We start from the raw sequence: 25,734 nt of genomic DNA on the forward strand, positions 1-25,734 counted from the left end.
ACTCCTGCCAGGACCCCACTGCCGGGACCCCTGGGCTTGCCTGTTCTGGCTTCTCTTACCTTTTTGCCTAGATCCTGGTGAGAAAGTGGGGGCTGCAGAAGCGGTAAGTAGGACAGACAGTGCCTTTAGAAGAAAAAGACACCTTCAGCATTGCTCTCGCTTAACTATGTCTCCATATACATGGATTAATAAGCTTTTAAAGGCTGTAATATATGCTCACTGTAGAAGATTAGAAAATGTGTATCAGGAGAGAAAATGAAAAACTTTTCTACTTCTCATGAGTAATTTTTGTGGATATTCTGTTGGGTGTATTTTATATTTTCCCTAGGCATGTATATATTGTGTGCGATTTTTTTCTGATGAAAATGGACTCACATTTTTTAATATGTTTTTGTAATTTTATTCTCTAAACACTGTAGTTTTATAAAACAATTTCTTTATGGCTGTGAGGGATTTTCTCTAGTTGCTACGAGCGAGGGCTACTCTCTAGCTGTGGTGTGCGAGCTTCTCATGGTGGTAGCTTCTCTGGTTGCAGAGCACAGCCTCTAGGGCGTGAGGGCTCAGGAGTTGTGGCTCGCAGGCTTAGTTGTATTCCGTGGCATGAGGGAGCTTCCCAGACCAGGGATCAAACCCATGTCTCCTGCACTGGCAGGCGAATTCTTAGCCACTGAGCCATCAGGGAAGCCCTAAACAGTATAGTTTTAATAAGCTACTGATTTAAAAAATACTTAATTATGTACAATTTCATATAAAGTTATAGTAAGAGAAATTTATAGGCAATTAAAAGTGTTTACTCAATGAAATAGTCAGGTTTAAAGGTTTACATGAAGTTACGAAATTATTTAAAATCTTCATTGTGAATTGATTTGAAATATCTACAAGCCATCTGTTTTATTGTGATATTCTATAGATACTATGTATTTCTTAAGGCTTTTCACTACTTTAGATAGAATGATACCTTTTTTCCTTTCCTCAGCATCTGTTATTTGATATTAAGGAAGAAATATTTTGGCATAAAATGCTTTAAGTATATCATCACACTTATTTTTTAATATTTATATATTATTCCTCCGGAAAATACAAATAGTAATCTGACAAAGCCGACTGCTTTTTGCATAGTCTCTGACTTTTGAGAGTTTATTCTACCAAAAATGACAACTTTTTGAAATTGATAGGGATCTGGTAGGTGCAGACCAAACATTTGCTATTCTTGTGCACCCACCTGGGAGCAGGAGTGAGGTAGGTTCCCCCTGTCTCCGCACCTGTGCACCCACCTGGGAGCAGGAGTGAGGTAGGTTCCCCCTGTCTCCGCACCTGTGCACCCACCTGGGAGCAGGAGTGAGGTAGGTTCCCCCTGTCTCCACACCTGTGTGCCGCTGTGCGTGCATGCGGAGTTGCTCCAGTCATGTCTGACTCTTGGTGATCCTCTGGGCTGTATCTCAGTGTTATCAGGGCCAAATGCAGAGCCCAGATTAGGTAACTGTGGGCCTTTGTGAGAGTCTAATCTTACAAATGTTTTCTTTGTGGTGGGATTTGTTTTGGAAGAGTAGCCTGAGATAGGAAAGCCTTACTTGCATGGTTATTATGAGTTCCATATAACTTTATGCCAAAATTGCAAACAGTTCTAAGTTAATGGTAAGAGGTTACTGTTATCCACCTTTGAATGCATGGTATTTATTGTTCTTAAGCACTTAAAGAATGTGATCTTAGTAATTATGATATTCTAACTATTCTGAGGATCCATTAATGTAATCAGTTATGTTTTTATTTAACTAATTTCTATGGATTATCTAAAAAAGCGAGGAACATCATTAGAAATTTGGAGACTGACATTTAAAAAATATAGTTCATTTTTCTGGCCCGCTAGTTCATCATCCAACTAACTTGACAGAAACAGAATATGAAGACTAGGAAATAATTATTTTATTATGTCCAAAGCTATTTTTAATTGACTCTGAGCAGTGTTAATGGGTAACTATATAAATCAAAGAATATGTAAGAAAATCTCTTTAATTTTATGTAAAATTTTTGGCAATCAAAGATTATAATTGATGCTTGGATTTCCATAGGTTTTGTTTGTTAAATCCTTGCTAAAGTTTAGTCTACTCAGAGGTCATGTATTTTGATTTTTAAATGTCCATTTGCCGTGCTTTTAAAAGCAATGACTTTGAGGATGGTGGTGTGGATGTGTTCAAGGCTCACAGTGAAGTGGTGTGCTGCTGCTTGCTCGTTGAAATGCACAAACTCTCTCCATCTCCCATTGTCTTCTATTTCATTTCTACTAAAATTCAAAGACCTATGAAAAGATCTCAGTGTGTTTTGTTTGAGTTACTTTGGGACTCAAAAAAAGAAGATAGGCCATCATAATAACTCTCTCTTAGTGAGATATCTAATTTGTCAGCATTAGGGAGTTCCAGAAGTAGAAAGATGTTTTCCTTGCTGCTATTAAAAAAACAGGGAAATGGGCAGCCTGCAGAAATTTTTGTTTGGAATCCTTATCCGCCGTAAGAATTAGAATGACAACTTCTGCCTCCATGGAATTGGCAAAGAGAGTTGCATACACCAACTATATCTGCCCCCTTTACTGTAGTCCTTAGTAGCTTCATGGCGGGAGCTTGTATCTGGGAGCTTTTGGGACCCCTGCTGTCAGTCCGGTTCAGTCCTTGCCAACCTCTAACCTGATAAGAACGGACATTCCTTGGAAAGTTTTTAAAAATTAATTACTTAACTAACTTTGGGCAGTGCTGGGTCGTCACGGTGTGCGTATTGGAGGGCCGGCGCTGCTCTCTAGCGGTACTGCGCGGGCTCCGCACTGCACTGGCTTCTCTTCTGGGGCACTGGGATTAGTTGCTCTGTGGGATGTGGGATCTTCCTGGACCAGGGATTGAACCCGTGTCCCCTGCATTGGCAAGTGAATTCTTAACCACTGGACCACCAGGGAAGTCCTTCTTCCCAGGGAAAGTTTTGACGACAACATTAATCTGGTATCTTATAGAATTGGGAAATATTTATTTCTTGCCTGAATAGTTGTTGGCTGTTCTAGCAGTTCTGGTGTCTGGGTTCAGTCAAAACTGCAGTTTCACACTATATTACAAAAAGAACTAAACTGTCAGTAAATAGACCTGTGTTCTTTCTGTTGTTCAGTCGCTAAGTTACGTGTGACTCTTGGCGACCCCATGGCCTGCAGCGTGCCAGGTCTCCCTGTCCTTCACTGTCCCCCAGAGTTTGCTCACACTCATGTCCATTGAGTCAGTGATTCTGTCCAACCATCTCATTCTTTGTCACCCCCTTCTCCTCCGGCCCTCAATCTTTCCCAGCATCAGCATCTTTTCCAGTGAGTCGACTCTTTGTATCAGATGGCTAAGTATTAGAGCATCACCATCAGTCCTTCTAATGAATATTCAGGGTTGATTTTTTTTTAATAACTTAATAAAAATGAGCCTGAAAGATAGGTTTTCTCTTTAACAACAAAATAATGTCATGTGTCCGTACATTTTAGTTTACCCTTTGGTAGGTTATTTAAATTTGATTTTTTGGTTAATTTTAGACTCTCTTTGATCAGAACAATGCTGCAAAAAAGGAAGAGTCAGAAATTGCAAACAAAAATGATTCTTCAAAGAAGTTGTCCGTCGAGAGAGTGTATCAGAAAAAGACACAACTCGAACATATTCTGCTTCGTCCTGATACGTACATTGGGTCAGTGGAGCCATTGACACAGGTAGTTATTAACTTTTACTGAAATTAGATGTATATCTGTATCTACTGAATAACATTTTTGTGATTATATAAACCATACATGAATACATAACTTCATGTCTGGTAATAACACAAAGTAGGGAGAGCGATCTAAGAGGCAGAAATGTCTCCATTTCCTACTAGAGATTATAAAACTAGGAGATGAAAACTGAGAAGTGTAGAGTGTAGGGAAGTGTATAGTAAAATGGTGCTGTATGAACTTCTTAAAAATTCTTAAGTTCTGGCTGTGGTTTATTTTAATTTATAGAACTTATATGTACACATTGACTATTGTTTAATACTTACTTGGCTTACAGTTAATATCTTATTTGATTCTAGCAGTTTTGGAAAGCAGACACTGTTTTCTCCATTCTAAAAATGAAGATACTGAAGTTTAAATAGATTTCTCTTTTTTTTCAAGTGACTTGCTCAGATCCCTCAACTAGTGAGAGCTGGGATTCATAGCTAGATACCTTTGAGTCTAACATCATGCTGCATTCATGTTGTTTTACTCTGTGCTGCTTATTGATTGGAAAATATAACTCGGGAAGCAAAAGTATAAAGTAAATATGATTTGGTTTTTTTTCCTGTTTTATTGGGTTGGCCAAAAAGTTCGTTTAGGTTTCATAACACCTTGGGTAAAAACCTGAATGAACTTTCTGGCTAGTTCCGTATTTAAATAGTTATTAACAATTTTTGGTGCCTTACATTAGAGCTGACTTTATGAGTAAGAAGACAGACTTAATATAAAACAAACAATTTCTCAATTTATAGGCTTTTAAATTGAATATGGATTCAGTAAGGTTGCTTGTGACTGAAGTAATGTTTTTCTACTTTGAAGACCTAAGTATTTACAGTGTAAATGTCAAATACGGGTTTATGTTTTGTAAAATTTTACTCCATAAATTCTTTTGAATTTTTCTCTCAATCCAGCTCATGTGGGTATATGATGAAGATGTAGGAATGAATTGCAGAGAGGTTACCTTTGTGCCGGGTTTATATAAGATCTTTGATGAAATTTTGGGTGAGTATTTAAGATTTAATGAATTTGTTTCTATTGATATCATTTATAATGTTCCTGTGTATATAAAGCCAAACATAAATTTTAGAGGTATATCTCAGGTTTTTATGTTGAGTATAAATATTCTTCAGAAAATCTATGTTACCTGCTGTAATATGTTCATATTTCTGGACATTATGTCTTTGTGTTTTGGTTTGTTCATCTGTAAAATGCGTGTATTGTATTTGGTCAGTAACCCCAAGGTTAGCGTGTGGTCCTGTGTGTTAGTGTGTGTCCAGGGAGGGCATGTTAAAGTTAGATTCCAGGGCCTCATCCTTGCAGATTCAGTTAGTTTTGGGTGAGACACATAAAATTGTGTTTCTAAACAACACATTAGGTATTTCTGTTGGGCAACCAGGTTTAACAACCCTTGTTCCAAATACCTCTGTGCTTTCCAAATCACATAGTTAATTCAGTCACAATGAAGTGTTGGTGTGTAAGTGACTCCTGGGGAGTACTCAGGCTTTGGGAATGTTTTAGCCACACAGATGCATCAGTGCCGCTGGGTTTCCTGCCAGGGTTGTGTGGGTCTCTCGAAGCTTCTTTCCGTCTATGGGAAAAAGAAAGGAGAGTAAAGCTGGTTACTTAGTTTTGTAAGTTTTGTACTTTTGCTCATCTCACAACTATCTGCCAGTTTTACTTTTAGGTTATACAGTGTTTATCAGGAACATATTCCTTCTGTGATTGAAGTTGAGTTTTACAGCTAGCTTGTGTTCAAATTTTACTGAAGCCATGGTTAATGTATGCAAATATTATCAGTTATAGTTCATAGCATTTAGCATTTTGATTTCTGTGGATGCTAAAGAGTGCCTTTCTAATTCAAAAACAACTGGTTTTAGCTCATTCTGTCTATAAAATCAGTAGTTTATTGAAGGAAATCAAGAGAAAGTAGTTATTTGTTACCAAGATAAAATGTAATTAAACCCGATTTTTAACTTTTAGGCCTGGATAGGGGATTGTAAACTGCAGATGTTTGTTTTTATATATCACAAAATCATTCCCCTACCTACCCCACACCTTGTTTTGTAGAAGACATAATAGTAATTTAGTGTGACATAAAAAAATTTAAGAATATTATTTGGAAAATAAGGTTTTGTAATTGAAGTTACCAGTAGTTATTTTCTTTAACTATTAGCATATGTAAATATTTATATTAAGTAGTGATGCACTTGCAACCATATGTTTGTTTATGTCACGTATGTCTGTTATAACTTTTTATAGATTACTCACCAAAATATTTATTTTTGTAGTTAATGCAGCTGATAATAAACAGAGGGATAAGAACATGACCTGTATTAAAGTTTCTATTGATCCGTAAGTATATTTCAAGTTTAATTTTTTTATGCTAAGCTGTTTTATTCGGATAGTCCCAGCTTACGAACATGTCTCAAATGAATAATTCATACAGTTAGTTTCCTATTGCTCGAGACCCTGTTATTCTTACCTCTTTTAGCCAGAATGCTGTCCTCTTAGTTTCCTCTGTTGTTCAGAGTCTTTTTCTCCAAAGTACTTTCTGATGGGAGCTCTTGGAGACCATTTTTCTCCCTCTCTGGTGCTGTGGATGCTGTTTCAGCTGCTAGAATAATCACTGGGTATTTTTTCCTTTTGCTTTGGTACTCAAGGCCAAGTGCACTATTGGTAGTACTATTCCAGTTATGTTATGGATTAAATGTATTCTTTCATAACGAACATTTAGGCTTTTCCATTATTTATAACGTCATTTGTAAATTGGGAACTGCTGGTAGTATAGAATATGTACCAGGTGTTCAGCTAATCACTGTGGTGATTTTTTTCTTTTTGGAGGACTGAGGGGGGTGTGAAAATAATAAAGTTTTAAGTTCAAAATAGAGTTTTTTACGTTTATGCTATTTTCACCTGTATGCCTTTTATAAGATATTACGTTATATTTATCCCCTGTGATTTCATTAGTAGGTTAGCATGATTTTAAGATTTTTTCCTTAACATGAAAGTTTAATAATTCGGTTACAACTTTATTGTTAATAATCTAATTTCAGAGGGCATGGTTAAGATAAATGATATAAAAATATAATTTATTTTTGGTTATACAATGAAGTTGACTATATCTTATATGAAAATATTACTACATAACTATACCATTGAAGTTCTTGATTTTCTTTTTCTTCCTTATTTTTTACTTGCATCATTTCTATAATGAATACACTACACTGAGAATTTATATGGTAAGATGCATACTTAAAAGTAAGTGGTATGGTATGATGGACACTTAAAGTTACAGCTTACGCAGACATTTAAGGTGGTTTAAGGAGATTTTAGCCGTCAGGATTTCTTTTCTTCCATAGTTAGGAAATTGTCAGTTAAAAATGAGTATGTTTTAGGAGAGTGGTATGGAGTAATAGATGTTGAATGTTTAATATCTTCACGCTTTTTTAAAAATCAAAACTGACTGAAAACTAAGGAAGGCCTTTTTAAAATATACATTCTTGATAAACATGGTTACAGTTATTTGATTCTTTTATCTTAATTGTTTTGGCCAACATTGATCCAGCAATGTGCAGTTAAAAAACAGCTTACATAGAACCCCATTATAGCGAAGTGATTAAGAAGTGAGCTATAAAATAGTTTTGTAGACCAGATAGTGGCTCATAGTGACAAGCTTTATTTATTCCAGATTCTGGATAAAGTAACTCTATGTAACTAGTGCCTTTATTACTGCTCTTCTCTTTTGCATTCTTTTTTAATATCTATATATAGCAGGTTTTATTTTTCTTTGTGCGTGTGTGTTCATGAACTCTTTGTGTAAAAGAGTTGATGGATCAAATGTAGAGTATACGTCGTCTAGCTTAGCTCTTATTATTACTCTTTCAATAGTACTCTGTGATGTGGAGATAAAATTTACGTACAAAGCCATAGTTGTAAAAGACACAGGAATAGGTCAGCAAGGGATGCCGTACAGGATTTGGACAGCAGTTCTAAGAAGCTAGAGAATGTGAAGCAACTTCTTACAGGGGAGTTTAAAACCCATTAAATAGTATAGTGTAATGTTTAGTATTGAAACAGCATACTTGATGGCATCAATTTGATTAAAAACTAACAAATGTGAAAAGTACAATAACCAGAGTTTGAATTATTTCTCTAGCTTAAGTATTCTTATTTATTTAGGGTTGAAATTCTTAAAGCTGTAGCCTTCAAAAAAATGTACACACATATAGAATATACAGTATGTATACATTTAAAAAATTGCTTTCTATATACTATTTTGTACCTTTCTATTTTACATATTGAGGACAGCCTTCCTTATTAACTTAAGTCTACTTAGTTATTTTAACTATCCTTAAGTATTATGTCAATATGCCATAATTAACCTCTTTCCAGGTGATGAATATTGGATATTCAGCTTGTTTTCCAAGTTTCTTTTTAGCTTTAATTATTTTGGAATTTTGTAGCATATTCAAGCACATCATTCTTTTAATACTTCTGTGAAGATTATTGATGGAGCAAAAAATGCAGTTATATAATTCTGAATCATCGTTTAGAGATTATAGAAATAAGTTCCAGACCTCGGAATTGAAATAAACTGAAATTTTTTAATAGAGAGGTGACTTTGATAGAAAGTTTCAGTTTCATACTCATATAGGCTTAAAGAATGTATGAGGTATCTTATTTTTTTGAAACTGTGATGATTATGAATTTACGAAGTGCCTTATTTTAATTATAGCACTATATATACTAAGTAGGATGAAAACATTTTAAGGATTTTTTTCATGAGTATATTGACTTTAGTGTCATTCTGAGATGTTTAAGATCTGTAATTGTCCATCCATTATTTTCTTTGTTTCCTTCAGAATTGTTCTCTATTAGTTTTAAACTCCATGAAGTGTCTTGTGTAAAAAAAAAAAAGATATTTAATAAGTTACAGGTTTTAAACTCAAGCTAGGAACTATTTCAATATTTATAAAATAATGCAATACAGGGCCCCTGTTTTCAAGGCTTCACTCTTGACCTCTGGATATGGGACACGCAAGGTAAAGTACAGTAGCTCATTTGAACTGTTACATACTTAAATATTTAGCTGTATATTCTGTAAAGAGTGTATACCCACACATGAGATAACCTAATTATGTCCTGAGGTCCCTAGTAAATAATTTAGATTTTTTTTTTTTTGGCAAGTTTCAATATAAGGAATGTTGGAAAACATTGTTTTAGGCTGGGAGGACAGAAGTCGTAAATTGATTCTTGAAGTTAAGGTAAAATTTGGCTAGACAGAAGAAAAGGATTTTATAGGCAAAGGAAAGACGATGAAGAAATGAAAGAATTGAGACTGAATATGGACAAGTAATAAAACTGACTTGAAAGAAAATATGATGCATGTTGGAGAATAGTAGTTCAGTTTGACTGCTGGTATGCATAAGGGCCTTGAACATGCAATAGAGGACTGCTAAGCTTGATTTCATAGAAAACATGGAGCTACTGCTGTGTCCTGGTGTAAAAAATAGTGTTATGAAAGCTGTGGTAAGCCCATTATTGTTATGAAGAATATATTTAAAGGGAGTGGCTAGTTCTGTTCTTAGCTGTGTTGCAGTACTCGGTATTTAAGGTGATACTAATTAGACTCATACAGTGGCATTTGGGATGAAGGAAGATTGGATAGTGATGAAGCAAATCTAATAGGACAAACTGAGTTTAAAATATTAAACACATGTCTTAATGATCAGGAGATATGAATAAAAATAACAAAATTTGAGTCCACGTGATTCAGAGAGTTGAACCCATATTGTTAAAAGTGAGGGAAAGAAAAGTTGAGTCTCTGTGATTCGGAGAGTTGAACCTGTATTGTGAAAAGTGAGGGAAAGAAAAGTTGGTTTGCTGATTTGGGGAAAGAAAATGATGTGCTTTTTAGTCTAACAATGATTGCTACAGTATAAATAACCCTCTAACATTTAGATGGAGAGTGGAATATATTTCAGATAGCTTTCCTTTTCTGCCTGCACTCCTCAGCAGTCAGGTGGGAAGTGAAATGGCTATGGCCGCTAGCCCCACAGAGCCTGTGGTTCACAGGGAGACTGGCTCATGGCTCCTATGTATGAAAAGAAAGTGGAATTGATAGCTGGCTTCTTATACAAGCTTCACTGCTTTTACTGTTGAGAAGAGTTTTGTTTTCTTGGGAGATTTTTGCAGTATTACCTGCAGAACTTAGTGACCCTAATTAGAGTTAGGACTCAGGGATGGTAATATGTGTCCTCAGCAAGGGTTTTCTTGAAAGATGAGTGAGTGTCTTCCAATTGATAATGGCTTGCCTTTTGCTTATAATCATTCATGTTTATTCTAGGTCACTTTACTTTTGACGGAAATTAATTGATTTATCTTTAAACTATTTTAAGCTCTAAACTCTGCTTGTTTATTTACAGTGAATCTAACATAATAAGCATTTGGAATAATGGGAAAGGCATTCCAGTAGTAGAACACAAAGTAGAGAAAGTTTATGTTCCTGCATTAATTTTTGGACAGCTTTTAACGTCCAGTAACTATGACGATGATGAGAAAAAAGTAACAGGTAAAGTCTAAATGGCTGATCGGAATTTTTATTGAGAAATACTGGTCTTTTAACATAGAAGTCTATTACTATTTCTATATAAGACATTACAGAAAAGGAAGCTTTTCTAGTTTTGTTGTGAGAAAATCCTTCTTAGAATTAATATCTATAAAAACTATCATGTATTACTGTTGTCTTGATTATAGACACTTAACTTGTAGTACGTTGACTTCTGCTAGAACTCCTGGAACTCTGTCTAACCTGGCTGATAGTTTGGGTTCTGAATTAGAGTACTGATGAAAGTAAGATGCATATGATTTCTGTATGTGTGAATTTGTTTTTACATAAGCACCATGTCTTTTGGTATCAATTACTTTTAAAGTGTTTTCTTTGAGTCAAGGTTGAAAGTCTAGACTCTATAGAGTTGAAAGTGCTTTGACCATAGCCAGTTGTTTTTCTACTTATTTACATTTCCCCAAAGATGATTTTTTTTCCAAAACCAAAGTTCTAGGAAGGTATATAGATTAGAGTTTTGTAATAGAAGTAACTGTGATAGAAAGCTCAGATTCATACTCATATAGACTTACTGGATTGTTTGAAGATACAGTGCTTAATTTTTTAAAAATTGTTATGAAGATAATCTACAAAATATACTATTACTGTATGTGCTAAATCTTAATTGTATGTTTCTTTAAATGAAAAATCTAAATATACTTTGAAATATTCAATCGATTAAAATAATAAGTGGAAACTGTTTTGCAACAGACCTACCCTATGGTAGGTGAGTTAACAAAGTCCCTTTAAAATTGTTTTCATTAAACCTTTCACATTTAATTGTTCTTACAGGTGGTCGCAATGGTTATGGTGCAAAACTTTGTAATATTTTCAGTACAAAGTTTACAGTAGAAACTGCTTGCAAAGAATACAAACATAGTTTTAAGCAGGTATGATAGAAATGTGACGGATTCTTTTTTAAGAGTAATCATGTTTGTGCTTTGCCAAGGTAATACCTCTATAATACCTTAGATACCTATATAAATTATTATTTTAAGCATTAAGCAAGTCATCAGAGTAAAAAGGCTACCGAATGTCTGGGAGATTTTACATAAATCTGTTTTCCTCCTATTCCTTTAAAACAAAATGCTTTATTTGACAGACTTTCCCTTTAGCGTGTGTGAGCAGCAGGGAGGGTCCTGAGCCGTACAGTCTAATTGAAATGCACCCAGTTAGCACGTTTGAAAATTTCCTTGTCGATTGATCATTTATATTTCAAAATTTTATATTTCACTTTTGTAGACCTTTGAAAATTTTGCGTAAGCTAAAATAATTTTGTTAGAAAAGCATTGTACCTTTTTATTTTTGTATAATTCTGTATGGTCATTTGTAGATTTTAAAAGATTTAACGATATATAAAGCTGTTCAGTTGATTTTGCTTATTTTCAGCATGAGGTTGTTATAATAGTTTTATCTAAAATTTCTTCATTTATAGTAATGTTTTAGGGATTGGTTTGTTGTGAAAGTTGGAAAATGGTTCTAGTTGTGGTAAATGAATGTATTTCATTAGCTGAGTCTTTATTATCTAATATAGAAGCACAATATAAATATTTAAATATTTTTTCTCTTAAAGACATGGATGAATAATATGATGAAGACTTCTGAAGCCAAAATTAAACATTTTGATGGTGAAGATTACACATGTATAACATTCCAACCAGATCTGTCCAAATTTAAGATGGAGAAGCTTGACAGGGATATTGTTGCTCTCATGACCAGAAGAGCTTATGATTTGGCTGGTTCCTGCAAGGGAGTCAAGGTCATGTTTAATGGAAAGAAATTGCCCGTAAGTGTCTTCTAAAATAACTCACGCTTTGTTAATTTGTAGACAGCCTGTAGTTAGATCTTGCTTTTTAAATGGTTAATCTCTTTTAACAAGTGTATTTAGATGATTGACATTTAAAGTAATTATTGATACATTTGGATTAAAGCTTACCATCATGTTATATGTTGATTCATTGTGTTTGTTCTTGGTTACTTAGTATCCTTATCTTCCTAGTATCCTGCCTTCTTTGGTTTTAATTCAGCATTTAAAAAAAAAAGATTTCATCTTCTCTATTTACTTATTATGTGTGTGTGCATGTTCTCAGTTGCTCAGCCGTATCTGACTCTTTGAGGCCCCATGGACTGTAGGCCGCCAGGCTCCTCTGTCCATGGGATTTTTCAGGCAAGAATACTGGAGTGGCTTGCCATTTCCTTCTCCAGGGGATCTTCCCAACCCAGGGATTGAATCCACATCTCTTGCATTGATTGGCAGGCAAATTTTTACCACTGTGCCCTCTAAGAATCCTCTTATTATTCTTATTTTTAAAACTTCTTTAGTGATTGCCTTAGGGTTTATAACACCTGTTTGTAAATAATTTGAGTCCACCTTGATTTGTCACTTTGTGTGTAGAGCGAAAACTTTATAACAGTGTATCCCCAGGTCCTCCTTTCTGTCCCTGTGCCCTCTTCATCATACATTTCGCTTTGGCATATTCTCTAAACAACAGAAGAAGAGAGAGAATGAGGAGGAAGAAATATTTGAAAAAGTTGTGGCAGAAATATTCCCACAGTCAAGTTCATTGATTTTTTTTTTTTAACTGTGTCAAGTTTCTGACTTGATGATGTTGCTATTGCTTTAAGCAGTCAGTTATACTTTAGAGCAATAAAAAAATAGAGTTATAGTTTACCTTCTTTTATTCCGTTTCCAGTGCTCTTAATTTCTTGCTGTAGGTCTAAGTTTCTGATCTATTGCATATTCCTTCTGGCTGGAGATTTTTCTTTACCATTTATTTCCTGTGGATACATTTGCTGACAGTAGTTTCCCTCAGTTTATGTTTGTCTGAGAGAATTTTTTCCTTCATTTGAAAGGATACAGAGTTTCACTGAGTATAGAAGTACAGTCAGTAGTTGTTTTTTAGCACTTAAAAATGTTACTTTGTTGTCTTCTTGCTTGCATGGCGTCTGCTGTGACTCATATCCTCCTTCCTCTTTTGGTAAGAGGTTTCTTTTTCCTCTGCCTGCCTTGAAGATTTTCTATTTGTCTTTGTTTTTTGAGTATGAATATATATAGGGTTTTTTGTTGTTGTTGTTGGTTTTTCTTTTTGGTACTTAATTCTGTTTGGTGTCTCCTGAGCTTATTGGATCTGTTGTTTGGTGTCTGTCACTAATTTTGGAAAATTTTTGGCTGTTATTTCTTAACGTGCTGTTCTTCCTTTTCCTTCTGGTAGTCTAATTATGCAGAAATTGTAGGACCCATGCTCTTGGATGTTTTACTCTGCTTTATCCACTCTATTTTCTCTCTTGAGTTTCAGTTTGTTTGATTTCTGTTGCTGTATTTTTAAGTTCATTGACTTTTCCTCTACTGTGTCAAGTTTACTTCTGAGCCTGCCAAAGGCACTCTTTGTATCTTCTGCTTTTCTCAATTTCTAGCATTTGCATTTGATCCATTCTTAAAGGTTCTGTCTCACAAGAGACTTTAACCTGTTAGCCACTGTTGTTGTCGTTCAGGTGCTAAGTTGTGTCTGACTCTTTGTGACTCTATGCACTGCAGCAGCATGCCAGGCTTCCCTGCCCTTCACTGTCTCCCGCACTTTGCTTGACTTGCGTCCATTGAGTCAGATGCCATCCAACCATTTCGTCCTCTGTCCCCTTCCTTCTCCTCTTGCCCTCAGTCTTTCCCCGCATCAGGGTCTTTTCTAATGATTTGGCTCTTTGCATCAGGTAGCCAAAGTCCTATCTGATAGTTAAAACATCTGCGACATATCTAAGTTCTGATGATTCATTTGTCTTTTCAGACTGTTTTCCTCTTGCCTTTTGGCATACCTTGTGAGATTCTGTTGAACACCAGCTATGTTGCATAGCATAGTAAATATGGTGTGAATAGGCTTTAGTATGAGGATTTATGTTAATCTGTACAGGGAATGGGCTGTATTTGCAGGCTGTTGTTCCCGCAGTTACTAGTGTTGAGGTCTGTTGTTGCTGTGGGCACCAGATACTTCAGATTCTTTCTTGTCCTTTCTCTATGCTTTGGGGCTTGCCTTGGACCTGCTGGTCAAGGAGGGTCTCTTGCAGCTCTTCCAGCTGGAAACCACTGTTACAGTTGGAGGCCTGCTAACCTGGGTATAGCTTGTGGGAGACCCCCATGTCTGATTAGTCTCAGGCTTTGGACTGCTCAGGGCCTGTGTCTCGGGGTTTAGCCTTCTCAGGAGTGTCTATGCCTCTGCTTGAGGTGGAGACGTTCCCTTTGTCTTCTGTTTTCCTCTGGTTGCATCAGGTCACACCAGTGCTCTCCTTCTGTGTTCTTCAGGCTCCCTGCCCTGCAGGATAAGCCTTTTTAAGATGTAAATGAGATGGGCATAGGAGGGGTGGGGCGGGCAGAAGTACTTTATCCCAGCTCTGATGGTATTTCACCACTGCTTTCCAGCTGTGTCCTTCCTCCTGTGAAGTAAGCCGTTCTTTTTTTTTCTGATAAGGGTGAAGGGTCTGGGTTGAATTCCTAGTGGCTGCTATTCTCCACCTGGCCCCTTGAGGGTCACTTTTTCTAAATTCTTTCTGATCTACCCTGTGAGGAAAGACCTGCAAAAGACTAGGAACCCCTTCTGACCACAGCCTTCAGGTGCTTCACGCACTCACACTAGTCCACACTTGGCTATAGAAAGAAATTCATCAGAAGCTCTGGTTCCAGGTTCCTATGGGCTTATAGCACACCAAGCAGCTTCTGCCCAGATAAGCAAATGATTTAGGTTCTGTGTCTCCCTACAAACACCTGTCTCTCTTCAGACTTTGGATGTGCAGCTGTCCTGTGATCTCAAGTTTTTGAAGATGCATAGAAAATTTGTTGTTTAACCAGCTGTTTTCTTATAAAGGAGAAGAAAGCTTCTTTGAGCCTTCCCTTCTACATGTCTACACTGGCTGGTGTTCACCTAGCTCAGCTGCCAGTGCCAGAAGAATTGTTCACTGTTTTTTTTCCAAATTTTAGGTAAATGGATTTCGCAGTTATGTAGATCTTTATGTGAAAGACAAATTGGATGAAACGGGAGTGGCTCTAAAAGTTATTCATGAACTTGCAAATGAAAGATGGGACGTTTGTCTCACTTTGAGTGAAAAAGGATTCCAGCAAATCAGCTTTGTAAATAGCATTGCAACAACAAAAGTAAGTACACTAATTCTTTGTTTCCAAGTCAGTTGTAGAACAGTCTTCATTAAAAACAAGATAAAACAACAAATAATACCCCTCCACCCTGCTTTTGTGAAATCAAAATTGACTTATGAAAATAAAAGTATATTTTCTATGAAATCTGTTATAATTTAAGCATCCATTGAGAAATAAATTTACATGATTAGTGCTTATAGTTGAATACATTTGTATTTTATGGAATTTAGAATGATAACAAATTCCTTGTTCTGAGTTTTGAGTGTAAAAGAACAAATAAAAAGAAATGAGTCTGTTTTGGGATCACATCATGAAATACCTTATCTGTGGTTCTAAGGAGTTTGAACCTTTTTTGTAGGCTTTTAAATTTCCAAATCAAATGAAATTCTTCTCATCTATAACCATTTATCCATTGACCATAATGAAATATTGGGCAATATAAGTGTGTATTTTAGAATAAAGCCATGAGCTATCACTTTTGTCAAACTTTGTTCAAGTTTGAACTTACTTTTTATAATCTAGCATCACTTTTTCTAGTCAACAGAAATCCTGTATCAGACTTGATTGCATTTTATTATGTGTAATAGAAACCTAATATGCAGTGGTCTGTAGACATGTGACGGTTTCACTTTCCTCTTCTGGGGACTGATGGCAGGCAGTCTTAGTCTGGTTCTGTGACTTCACAGTGTCAACAGGGACCTGTTCTCTTCCTGGCTTTCTTTCCTGCCTCTCTTAGCATGTGGCTTTCATTTTCATGCCTTTAATACGTCTGCTGCACCCTTCCAAGTCCTAAGGAGAGAATGAAGTGGGACAGATGCATATGTGAAGTGGATCTCTCTGCTTATATCAGGAATGCAGCAGTGTTCCTGGAAACGCGATCCAGTGGACCTCTGCCAGCTTTTCTGGCTAAAACTGGGTCACGTGGCTACCTTTACCTGCAAGGGAGTCTAGATTGGTACATCTTTGTAACTGGACATGTTGCCAGTTAAAAACACAGTTGGATTTGTCCATAATGTGAAGGGGAAGACCACTGTTGATGGCTACCATGGTCCCTGAGTGGCAGTCTTGTGAGTGTCATTGCTACCACCAGGCCAGTGTTCATTCTCACTTCCGTGTCTCATTTTCATTGTTTTCACTTTGTGGGGCATTATATAGAGTTGCTAATTAGCTCTATGGCCAAAAAGACTATGTTTTAAATCTCAACTCTTTCCTTCTGAGACTTATCATATTACCTCTGATATATAGGGTGAGTAATATAGTCATACTAACTTTAAAAAGTTGTGTTGAAGATTAAATGCTCATTCTAGAAAAATATGAATGTTACTGTTTTTGCTGCCTTAATTACAGAAGATTTTGTATTCTTTTGTTCCCCCCTCTTTAGGGTGGACGGCATGTGGATTACGTAGTAGACCAAGTTGTTGGTAAACTGATTGAAGTAGTTAAGAAAAAGAACAAAGCTGGTGTGTCAGTGAAACCATTTCAAGTAAGTGATGTTTTATATATTCTGTTGAATTGTTAAGTAACATCAATTCTGATATTGACCTTTTTTTGGATATGTTTTCAACAGGTAAAAAATCATATATGGGTTTTTATTAACTGCCTTATTGAAAATCCAACTTTTGATTCTCAAACTAAGGAAAACATGACTTTGCAGCCCAAAAGTTTTGGATCCAAATGCCAACTATCAGAAAAATTTTTTAAAGCAGTGAGTAAAACGTATATTACTTTTCAGTGTTTTTTGTTTAATTTAGAGTTGATTAAGTAGTTTTCTTGATTTATTTATTCTAGTTACTTTGATTAGTTTCTTATTTAACTGCAGATACAGGCATACTTATCCTAAAAACTAAAATGCTTGATTCTGAAAACTTCAAAGTTTAGATAGACACTGTTTCATAAAACAGTTGATTATTTTGCCAAACTTTAAAGTAGGGAATCATGTAACTAATTATGTTTTCAGTTTGCATTGGTCTTTAAAAAGCCAGTTTTGCATCTAAAAAATATACAGGTCCTCACAGGACTCCTGTCTTCATCTTTTCCATTCCTTTCAAATTCATCTACTGATTTTGTAGATGTAACTTAAAAAAAAAAATTATGGTAACATATGCCTAACATAAAATTTACCGTATTGTATATATTTTTCTTCATTTTACTTAGCACATATTTATTTAGGCTGCCTTAACCTTTCTGAAACAAGATGATAATATAAATAATAAATCTTAGATTTATAACTGAGCTGTGGCTGCTAATAATTTTTTATAGTCTTTTCTGTATAAGATTTGCCTCAATTCTCCTATTCACCAATGCCACCAAACATATATTAAATGCCTTATGTTTGCCCTGGGAATGTAAAGATGAATAGATTACAGCCCCTCCTCTTTGAAAGTTTATAGTTTTTTGGAGGAATATTATGTAATATTGCAATAGAGATAACATTTATCAAATTTTGGTATTGGAATTTCAAAGGTAGGGTCTAACAAACAAAAACAAAAGTTGATTTTTAGGTTTAGCTAAAGGCCTATAGAATAGTAATTTTGGGTCTGATCATAATGAATTCTGAATACCGATGACCCAATGCTAATCATTTCCCAAATTTCTGCCCTCTTAACAGTTGTTCTTTTTATAAAGTAATTTGATTTTCGTTTTTATACTTTTTCATTTTTGGCAAAGGAAGTTTAGATTTGATAACATAGTTCATTTCTTTTTATATTTGAAACATTCCAGAAAACTCTTTCATACACCTAAAATCAAACTACCCAGGTTGATGAAAAATAAATAACTCAAACTTGGAGATGCTTTACTTTTTCGGGGAGTAAAGTTTGACATCTTATCACCCGTTAACTCACTGCAGAATGACACACAAGTATAATGTTAGAATCCTTATTACCAAGCTCTTTAAAAAATAAGGACTATTCATAAGTTTTTGAGTTTATCCTGATATTCCCTTCATGTTAATATTTTTTTGTCATAGTGAATTCCAGATTCATGTTTTTGTATTGAAGGATATCATAAATGTCAGTGTCTATAATTGCCCAGGTAGTAAATTCATAGGTGGATCAGCCTTTACTGTGTTCATTTTAACAAAACTAACTTGTAACAAAAGCTGTGTATATTTCTTATGGAGTTTATTCTAATAAAATTTTTTTCATATGTGGTAAAGTTGCCTTTTTCTCATGTGTTTACCTTCCAGTCTAATAGGTCATGGTGAATAGCTGCCTGAATTAATTTACTGTAATTAGAATAATTTGACAGCATATATCATTATTATTATCATTTTGCCTTACAACTGCCCAGATTCCAAGTATTACATTAATTTTAGCTAAGTGTGTGAACTTCTTGCTTGCTTCTTTGATTTTTAGGCCTCTAACTGTGGCATTGTAGAAAGTATCCTGAACTGGGTGAAATTTAAGGCTCAGACACAGCTGAACAAGAAGTGTTCATCAGTAAAGTACAGTAAAATCAAAGGTATTCCCAAATTGGATGATGCTAATGATGCTGGTAAGATTCAGTTTTTGTTTGGTTTTTAGATTTTGATTTAAGTTTTTATTCAGTTATAGACGGTTTTAATTTTCCACATATATAGGATTTTATTTTCAGAGGATAAATTTCACTAAAATTGTCACACACATATTACAATTTGGGGGGGATAAAACTTCAATAAAATATACTTCATTTTTACGTTATACTGAGCATAATATAAGATGACTCTTTATAATGTTTTATTATCATTGTGATTGTTAACTTTTTGGTTTCATGTTTTTCATTGGTAAAATTGGGAAATTTGGAGTATATATCATTACTCATTTCTCTTAGGTGGCAAACATTCCCTGGAGTGCACACTGATCCTGACAGAAGGAGACTCTGCCAAGTCCCTGGCCGTGTCTGGATTAGGCGTCATTGGGAGGGACAGATATGGGGTCTTTCCCCTCAGGGGAAAGATTCTTAACGTGCGGGAAGCTTCTCACAAACAGGTGTGTATCTGCATATGTACCCACATGTGTATATGACAGTTTATTACTTTAACTAAAATTGGTGTGTTTTTATGTGTCAATTCTGACTCATCTTTTTTATATTTTGACACTTTAAAATACTTCAATTCTTTTCATTTTTGCACAGATCATGGAAAATGCAGAAATAAACAATATTATTAAAATAGTTGGTCTACAATATAAGAAAAGTTATGATGATGCAGAATCTCTGAAAACTTTACGCTATGGAAAGATTATGATTATGACTGATCAGGTTGGTTAAAAGTTGCCACATAATAAAACATCTCTTTTTCAGAATGTCCTTTGGATATTTGTTTCATGAGATTTGTTCCAAGATAGTAAATTGAAAATGATTATACTTCACAGGGGAAAAATATTGTTTAATGGCAGGGTTTGTGTGAAGTACATTTTACATTATCTAATTTATGGTACCCACCTTTTGGTTAGTTATTTTAAAATGTTTTTAAATTCAGTAAATATGGAAAGAGAACACACGTTGAAGCTTGCCTGTAAACAGGAAGGAAATGGTGAAATTTATAAGCAGGAAAGGTTAATCAATAGGAAAATGGCTGATATTTGTTTATGATAGCATAATTTGGGATGCACAAAAAGCTAGGAGGATTTGAATAGTAAAATGGCAGTAATTAGGCAAGAGCTAGAAAACTGAAGAGTTTCATATGCTTCCCTGGTGGCTCAGATGGTAAAGAATCCACCTGCAGTGTGGGAGACCTGAGTTCAATCCCTGGGTTGGGAATATCCCCTGGGAGACCTTCCAGTATTCCATTCCAGTATTCTTGCCTGGAGAATACCCATGGGCAGAGGAGCCTGGTGGGCTACAGTTCATGGGGTTGCAGAGTTGGACATGACTGAGTGACTAAGCATACACATAAAATTGAAGAGTTTCGTATCCATCCAACTGCTTGTGTCTCATGTACTCTAACTGAAAGCATTTGTAGGTAAATCTTCAACTGAGAAGCTGCTGTGTAATTTTAGGCAGAAATTTATCAGTTTTTATGTTAAGAGAAGACTTGTGAGTACTTGTATTCCATAGATTTCTTCTTTCAGCAAAGTGGCATTATAACTGTGTTTCTTGTATTTCTGTCTTCTAGTGAAATCTGGGAAAACTATAAAAAAAGATAATGGTAGTATGTTTTATAGTGACAGAAAGATTCAGTTTATCACATAGCTATATTCTTTATTTGAATTTTAAGAAAGAAATTCTTTAATCATCCAAAGAATAATGTCTTCTGTTTTATACAGTGCAGTTCTAAAGTTTGAATGGAATTTTGCCTCATTGCTGCATTCATATATTTAAAATTTTGATTATATAAAGTAATTACATTTCATTAAATTATCATGACACTCTTTACTGATACTTATTTAGGATCAAGATGGTTCTCACATAAAAGGCCTGCTTATTAATTTCATCCATCACAATTGGCCATCACTTTTGAAGCATGGTTTTCTTGAAGAGTTCATTACCCCTATTGTAAAGGTACTATTTACATTAATATACTTTTATACAATGGTCTTAAATAGTAGCAGAAAAACTAATTTTTTTTATTATTCATTTAAGGCTAGCAAAAATAAGCAGGAACTTTCCTTCTACAGTATTCCTGAATTTGATGAGTGGAAAAAACATATAGAAAACCAGAAAGCCTGGAAAATAAAATACTACAAAGGTCTGTATTCTAAAACACTTAAATTTTGTGAACTTAACTATTGACATAAATTTCCTGTTAAGAGAGCATTATAAAGTATTTTGAAAGTTTATCTCTTACAGCTTTCAAAAACAACTATCACTGATTTTTAAAGAGTTATTATGGAAAATTTTATGTAAGTAGAGTAGTTTAATGGGTTTCCCATGTACTTAAGTGTCATCATTTCATGAACAATCTTGTTTCATCTGAACTCTTCTCATCACCTCCCCATTAGTTTGAAATATTAGATTGGTGCACAAGTAATTGCAGTTTTCCTTTGCTGAACTTTGTCATTTGATATTGGAATACATTCTTAAATAAATGTGGTTATATTATACATCATTTTACTGTGCATTTCTTGCTATATGTTCTTTTTGTTAATGACTTATTACTTGTTATTATATATTTATTTTGGACTGTGGAAATGTTAGACAAAAAGCAAATTTGAGCAGTTTTCTTATTCAAGTTCAAATGGGTTGTAAAGCAGTGGCGACACCTTGTAACGTCAACAACACATCAGGCCCAGGAACTACTAACAAACATGCAGTGCAGGTGTGGTTCAAGGAGACGAGAGCCTTGACGATGAGGAGCACAGTGGCCGGCCTTCAGAAGGTGACAGTGACCAACTGAGAGTCATCTCTTAAGCTGATTTTCTTACAACTACACAAGAAGTTGCTGAAGAACTCAACATTGACCATTCTATGGTCATTTGGCATTAGAAGCAAATTGGAAAGGTGAACAAAGCTCGATAAGTGCGTGCCTCGTGAGCTGAATAAAAATTTTAAAAATCATCATTTTGAAGTTGTCCTCTCTTGTGCAATGCAATAAGAACTAACCATTTCTTGATCAGGTTGTGACGTGTGATGAAAAGTGGATTTTATATGACAACCAGTGACGATCAGCTCAGCAGTTGGTCTGAGAAGAAGTTTCAAAGCACTTCTCAAAGCCAGACTTGCACCAAAAAAACACATGGTCATTGTTTGGTGGTCTGCTGTCCATTGGATTCATTATAGCTTTCTGAATCCTGGCAAAACCATTACATCTGAGAAGTATGCTCAGCAAATCGATAAGATGCATCAAAAACTGCAATGCCAGCAGCTGGTATTGGTCAACAGAATGGGCCCAGTTCTCCAGGACAGTGCTCAGCCATTGTCACGCAACGAGCGCTTCAAAAGTTGAACAGATTGGGCTATGAAGTTTTACCTCACCCACCACATTCACCCGACTTCTCACCAATTAACCACCACTTTTTCAAGCATCTCGACAACTTTTTGCAGGAAACTGCTTCCACCACAAGCAGGAGGCAGGAAATGCCTCTTCAGAGCTTGTTGATTCCTGAAGCGCCAGTGTTTATGCTACAAGAATAAATGAGCATTTCTTGTTGGCAAAATTGTGTTGATTGTACTGGTTCCTATTTTGATTAATGAAAATGTGTTTGAGCCTAATTATAATGATTTAAAATTCATAGCCTAAAACCTCAATTACTTTTGTACCAACCTAATAACTTCCAGGCATTAATAATATAATTAATTTCTATAATCCTTTAATATGTATTTCTAAAAGGATTTTTTGGTGCCCATCATACCATTATCATACCTTTCTTTAATAACCTTAAATACTCAATCTGTTAAAATTCTCCTGATTATATTAAAAATGTTCATTTATATATGTATATATTTTTGAATCAGGATCCAAACAGAGCCCACACACTGCATTTGGTTGATAGGTCTATTAAATCTTACATTGTTTTTTTGTTTTCCATGTAATTTATTTGTTTAAAAAGTTGGATAGTTTGTCCTGTATCATTTCCTACATTCTGGATTTTGTTAATCATTTCTATAGCTTTTTTTTTTTTTGAGAGAACATTTAATGTCTATTCTAAGTAATTTTCATATATGCAGTATGGTATTATTAACTATAGGCGTTGTGCTGTAATTAGATTCCCCAGAATTTATTCATTTCATAACTGAAAGTTTGTACTTTTGACTGATATCTATTTCCCTTTTCCCCTCAGCCCCTGGTAACCACTATTCTACTCTGTGTTACTATGAGTTTGACTTTTTGTTTTTTTAGATTCCACATATAAGTGAGATCATATAGCATTTGTCTTTTTCTTTCTGTCTGGCTTATTTTTACTTTCATTTTAAAAATTGTGCAGGGTTGGGTACCAGTACAGCTAAGGAAGCCAAGGAATATTTTGCTGATATGGAAAGGCACCGTATCTTATTTAGATATGCTGGTCCTGAAGATGATGCTGCCATTACCTTGGTAACAAAGTTAATTAAGAAATCTCTCTAGACAGAGGGGTGGGGAATGAATTGAGAGTCACATTGACATACATATACTACCATGCGTAAGGTAGCTCACTGCTGTAGAGCACAGGGAGCCCAGTTTGGTGCTCTGTGATGACCAGAGGGGTGGGATGGGGGAGGGAGGGCATATCTGTGTACTTATGGCTGATTCATGCTGTTGTACACCAGAAACCGACAAAGCATTGTAAAGCAATTAAACTCCAATTAAAAATTAAAAAAGAAATCTCTCCCAATGCCCTTTCCCTCTGTCTGCCATCCTTCCCCTCCCAGTCTTGGCTTGCTGTGGGATGTCTCTCTTTAATTCTAAGCCCAGCCTAGTTAATCTTAGTGTCATTCCCCATCACCTCAGATTATGCTCTGCTTTCATAGTTCTTTAATTCAGAGACCTCTATTCAAATGTATTTTTGATAAAAGTGTGTTGGAAAAGACTTTTATAATTTCACAGAAATTAATAATTAGTTATTTGCTTTTATAAATTTTAATTCTATAGTGAAATTAATTTTTTTAATGTATTAAATTATCTGGAATTTTTCAGGCATTCAGTAAGAAGAAGATCGATGACAGAAAAGAATGGTTAACGAACTTTATGGAAGATCGGAGACAGCGTAGGTTACATGGCTTACCAGAGGTTAGTCATAAAGAGCTGTGATCTGGGGGAAGAAAGAGAAAGGCTAAAAATCCATGGAGTAATAATGACATAATTGCTATGTGACTTTTCCCTTAGCAATTCTTATATGGTACAGCAACCAAGCATTTGACTTATAATGATTTTATCAACAAGGAATTGATTCTCTTCTCAAACTCAGACAATGAAAGATCTATACCATCTCTTGTTGATGGTAAGTAGCTTATGTTTAAGACGCTTTTTCATTTTTGAGTGTTATTGAGTGTATTTTAATTTCATGTATTTTAACCCATCCTTATAATAATTTTTAAAATTCTAAAGTTGCTTTTGAGATGTTTTAGAAGTTTTGAAATATTTTATATTCTTTAATTTGAATCTTAAGCCCTTTTTGAGTTTCTAAATATTAATAGCTTGCAAATTTTTAAAGTTTTAGCTCCAAGTTATTGGAGACTTTTTAAAATAAAAAGTAAAATGTGATTTTGATAAGTTCTCCCAGGGACAGAGGAGCCTGTTGGGCTGCCGTCTGTGGGGTCGCACAGAGTTGGACACGACTAACATGACTTAGCAGCAGCAGCAGCAGAGTATTTATCAGACCAAATTTTAAAAGCACCTTTACTCCTCAGTACCCAGAGCCTCCCATCCAAGTACTAACCAGGCCCAACCCTACTTAGTCTTCAAGATCAGACAAGATAAATCTCATTCAAGGTGGTATGGCCCTAGACCTCAGTCCCCAAAATTTAATGCTTTAGCTTATGTAACATGACAAAAAAATTAGACTGCTACTGAGTAGTTGGAGCAGATTTTAGTCTTTTATCTAGAGCGTTTTGATTTTATAACTTTTAAAAATTAGTTCATCTTTATGTCCCTTGGTTTTTCAGCTAAAACAGATGGTTCTATAATCTATCTAGTTCTAGCTTTAGGTCACATCCGGTCTCTGAAGTCTTCGTTAGAAGTTGCAGTCTAATTTGGTCTCAGGTGCTGTCAACTTCTATGCCAGTAGTGTGTGCCTCTTATTTTACTTATGTTAATTTTGCCTGCTCAATTAGGTTATAAAATTCTCAAGAAAAGTGACCATATTTTATTATCCTTTTGCTTTGTGCTCTGGGCCCATGGTAATGATGATAGCTGGTATATACTGAAAAGTTTATTACTGTGCTCCTTGGTCTAGAGCAGGAAAAATGATCAGAAAGCATAGTGCTTTGCTTATATTATCTCATGTAATCCTTATGGTCACCCTGTTAAGGTAATTATTTATGTTACACTGAGAAGACACTGAGACTTTAATGGTTTAGTAAGCTGTAGAAAGTCATGGCTAAGTTGAGAAGAGTATCCAGATTAGTGAGAATCTAAAGCCTGCATTCTTAATTACCAGAACATATCTCTTCTTTATAAGAGCATTCCAGATTTAGGGTATTCTAATAGTTTTTAGGCTATTTGATGACTTGCTGATACTTTCATCACAACCGGCATTTTGGGAATATGAGTGTTTGAAAGCTCCTGTGAAAGGAATTTGGTGCCACCCAGCAGTTCTTTGAGACTAGAAGGGGTCTTTCAATTGGTTCTTCACTTTTAGAATAGCTTCAGATGATATAAAATATGTTAGTAGGTACTCA

The 25,734-nt window shown here is 35.2% G+C and overlaps 1 protein-coding gene across 4 annotated transcripts in view; it reads left to right on the forward strand.

The window, feature by feature from the left end:
• TOP2B (DNA topoisomerase II beta) overlaps positions 1 to 25,734 on the forward strand; it is a 62,623-nt gene that overhangs the window by 12,453 nt on the left and 24,436 nt on the right. For 2 of the 4 annotated variants that reach the window (XM_027529799.1, XM_027529801.1), the window contains exons 2-18: positions 3,563 to 3,718; positions 4,669 to 4,759; positions 6,046 to 6,109; positions 10,183 to 10,328; positions 11,154 to 11,251; positions 11,935 to 12,147; positions 15,325 to 15,498; positions 16,880 to 16,981; positions 17,066 to 17,203; positions 18,855 to 18,993; positions 19,309 to 19,466; positions 19,612 to 19,737; positions 20,869 to 20,979; positions 21,061 to 21,166; positions 23,343 to 23,452; positions 24,032 to 24,124; positions 24,221 to 24,335. In XM_027529799.1, coding sequence (XP_027385600.1) covers positions 3,563 to 3,718; positions 4,669 to 4,759; positions 6,046 to 6,109; positions 10,183 to 10,328; positions 11,154 to 11,251; positions 11,935 to 12,147; positions 15,325 to 15,498; positions 16,880 to 16,981; positions 17,066 to 17,203; positions 18,855 to 18,993; positions 19,309 to 19,466; positions 19,612 to 19,737; positions 20,869 to 20,979; positions 21,061 to 21,166; positions 23,343 to 23,452; positions 24,032 to 24,124; positions 24,221 to 24,335 — 2,140 coding nt within the window. Of the gene's footprint in view, positions 1 to 3,547; positions 3,719 to 4,668; positions 4,760 to 6,045; positions 6,110 to 10,182; positions 10,329 to 11,153; positions 11,252 to 11,934; positions 12,148 to 15,324; positions 15,499 to 16,879; positions 16,982 to 17,065; positions 17,204 to 18,854; positions 18,994 to 19,308; positions 19,467 to 19,611; positions 19,738 to 20,868; positions 20,980 to 21,060; positions 21,167 to 23,342; positions 23,453 to 24,031; positions 24,125 to 24,220; positions 24,336 to 25,734 lie in introns of all 4 variants that reach the window. The other 2 variants (XM_027529798.1, XM_027529800.1) reach the window with 1 other exon arrangement.

This window comes from Bos indicus x Bos taurus, chromosome 27, assembly GCF_003369695.1.
Source record: "Bos indicus x Bos taurus breed Angus x Brahman F1 hybrid chromosome 27, Bos_hybrid_MaternalHap_v2.0, whole genome shotgun sequence".
Lineage (NCBI taxonomy): Eukaryota > Metazoa > Chordata > Mammalia > Artiodactyla > Bovidae > Bos > Bos indicus x Bos taurus.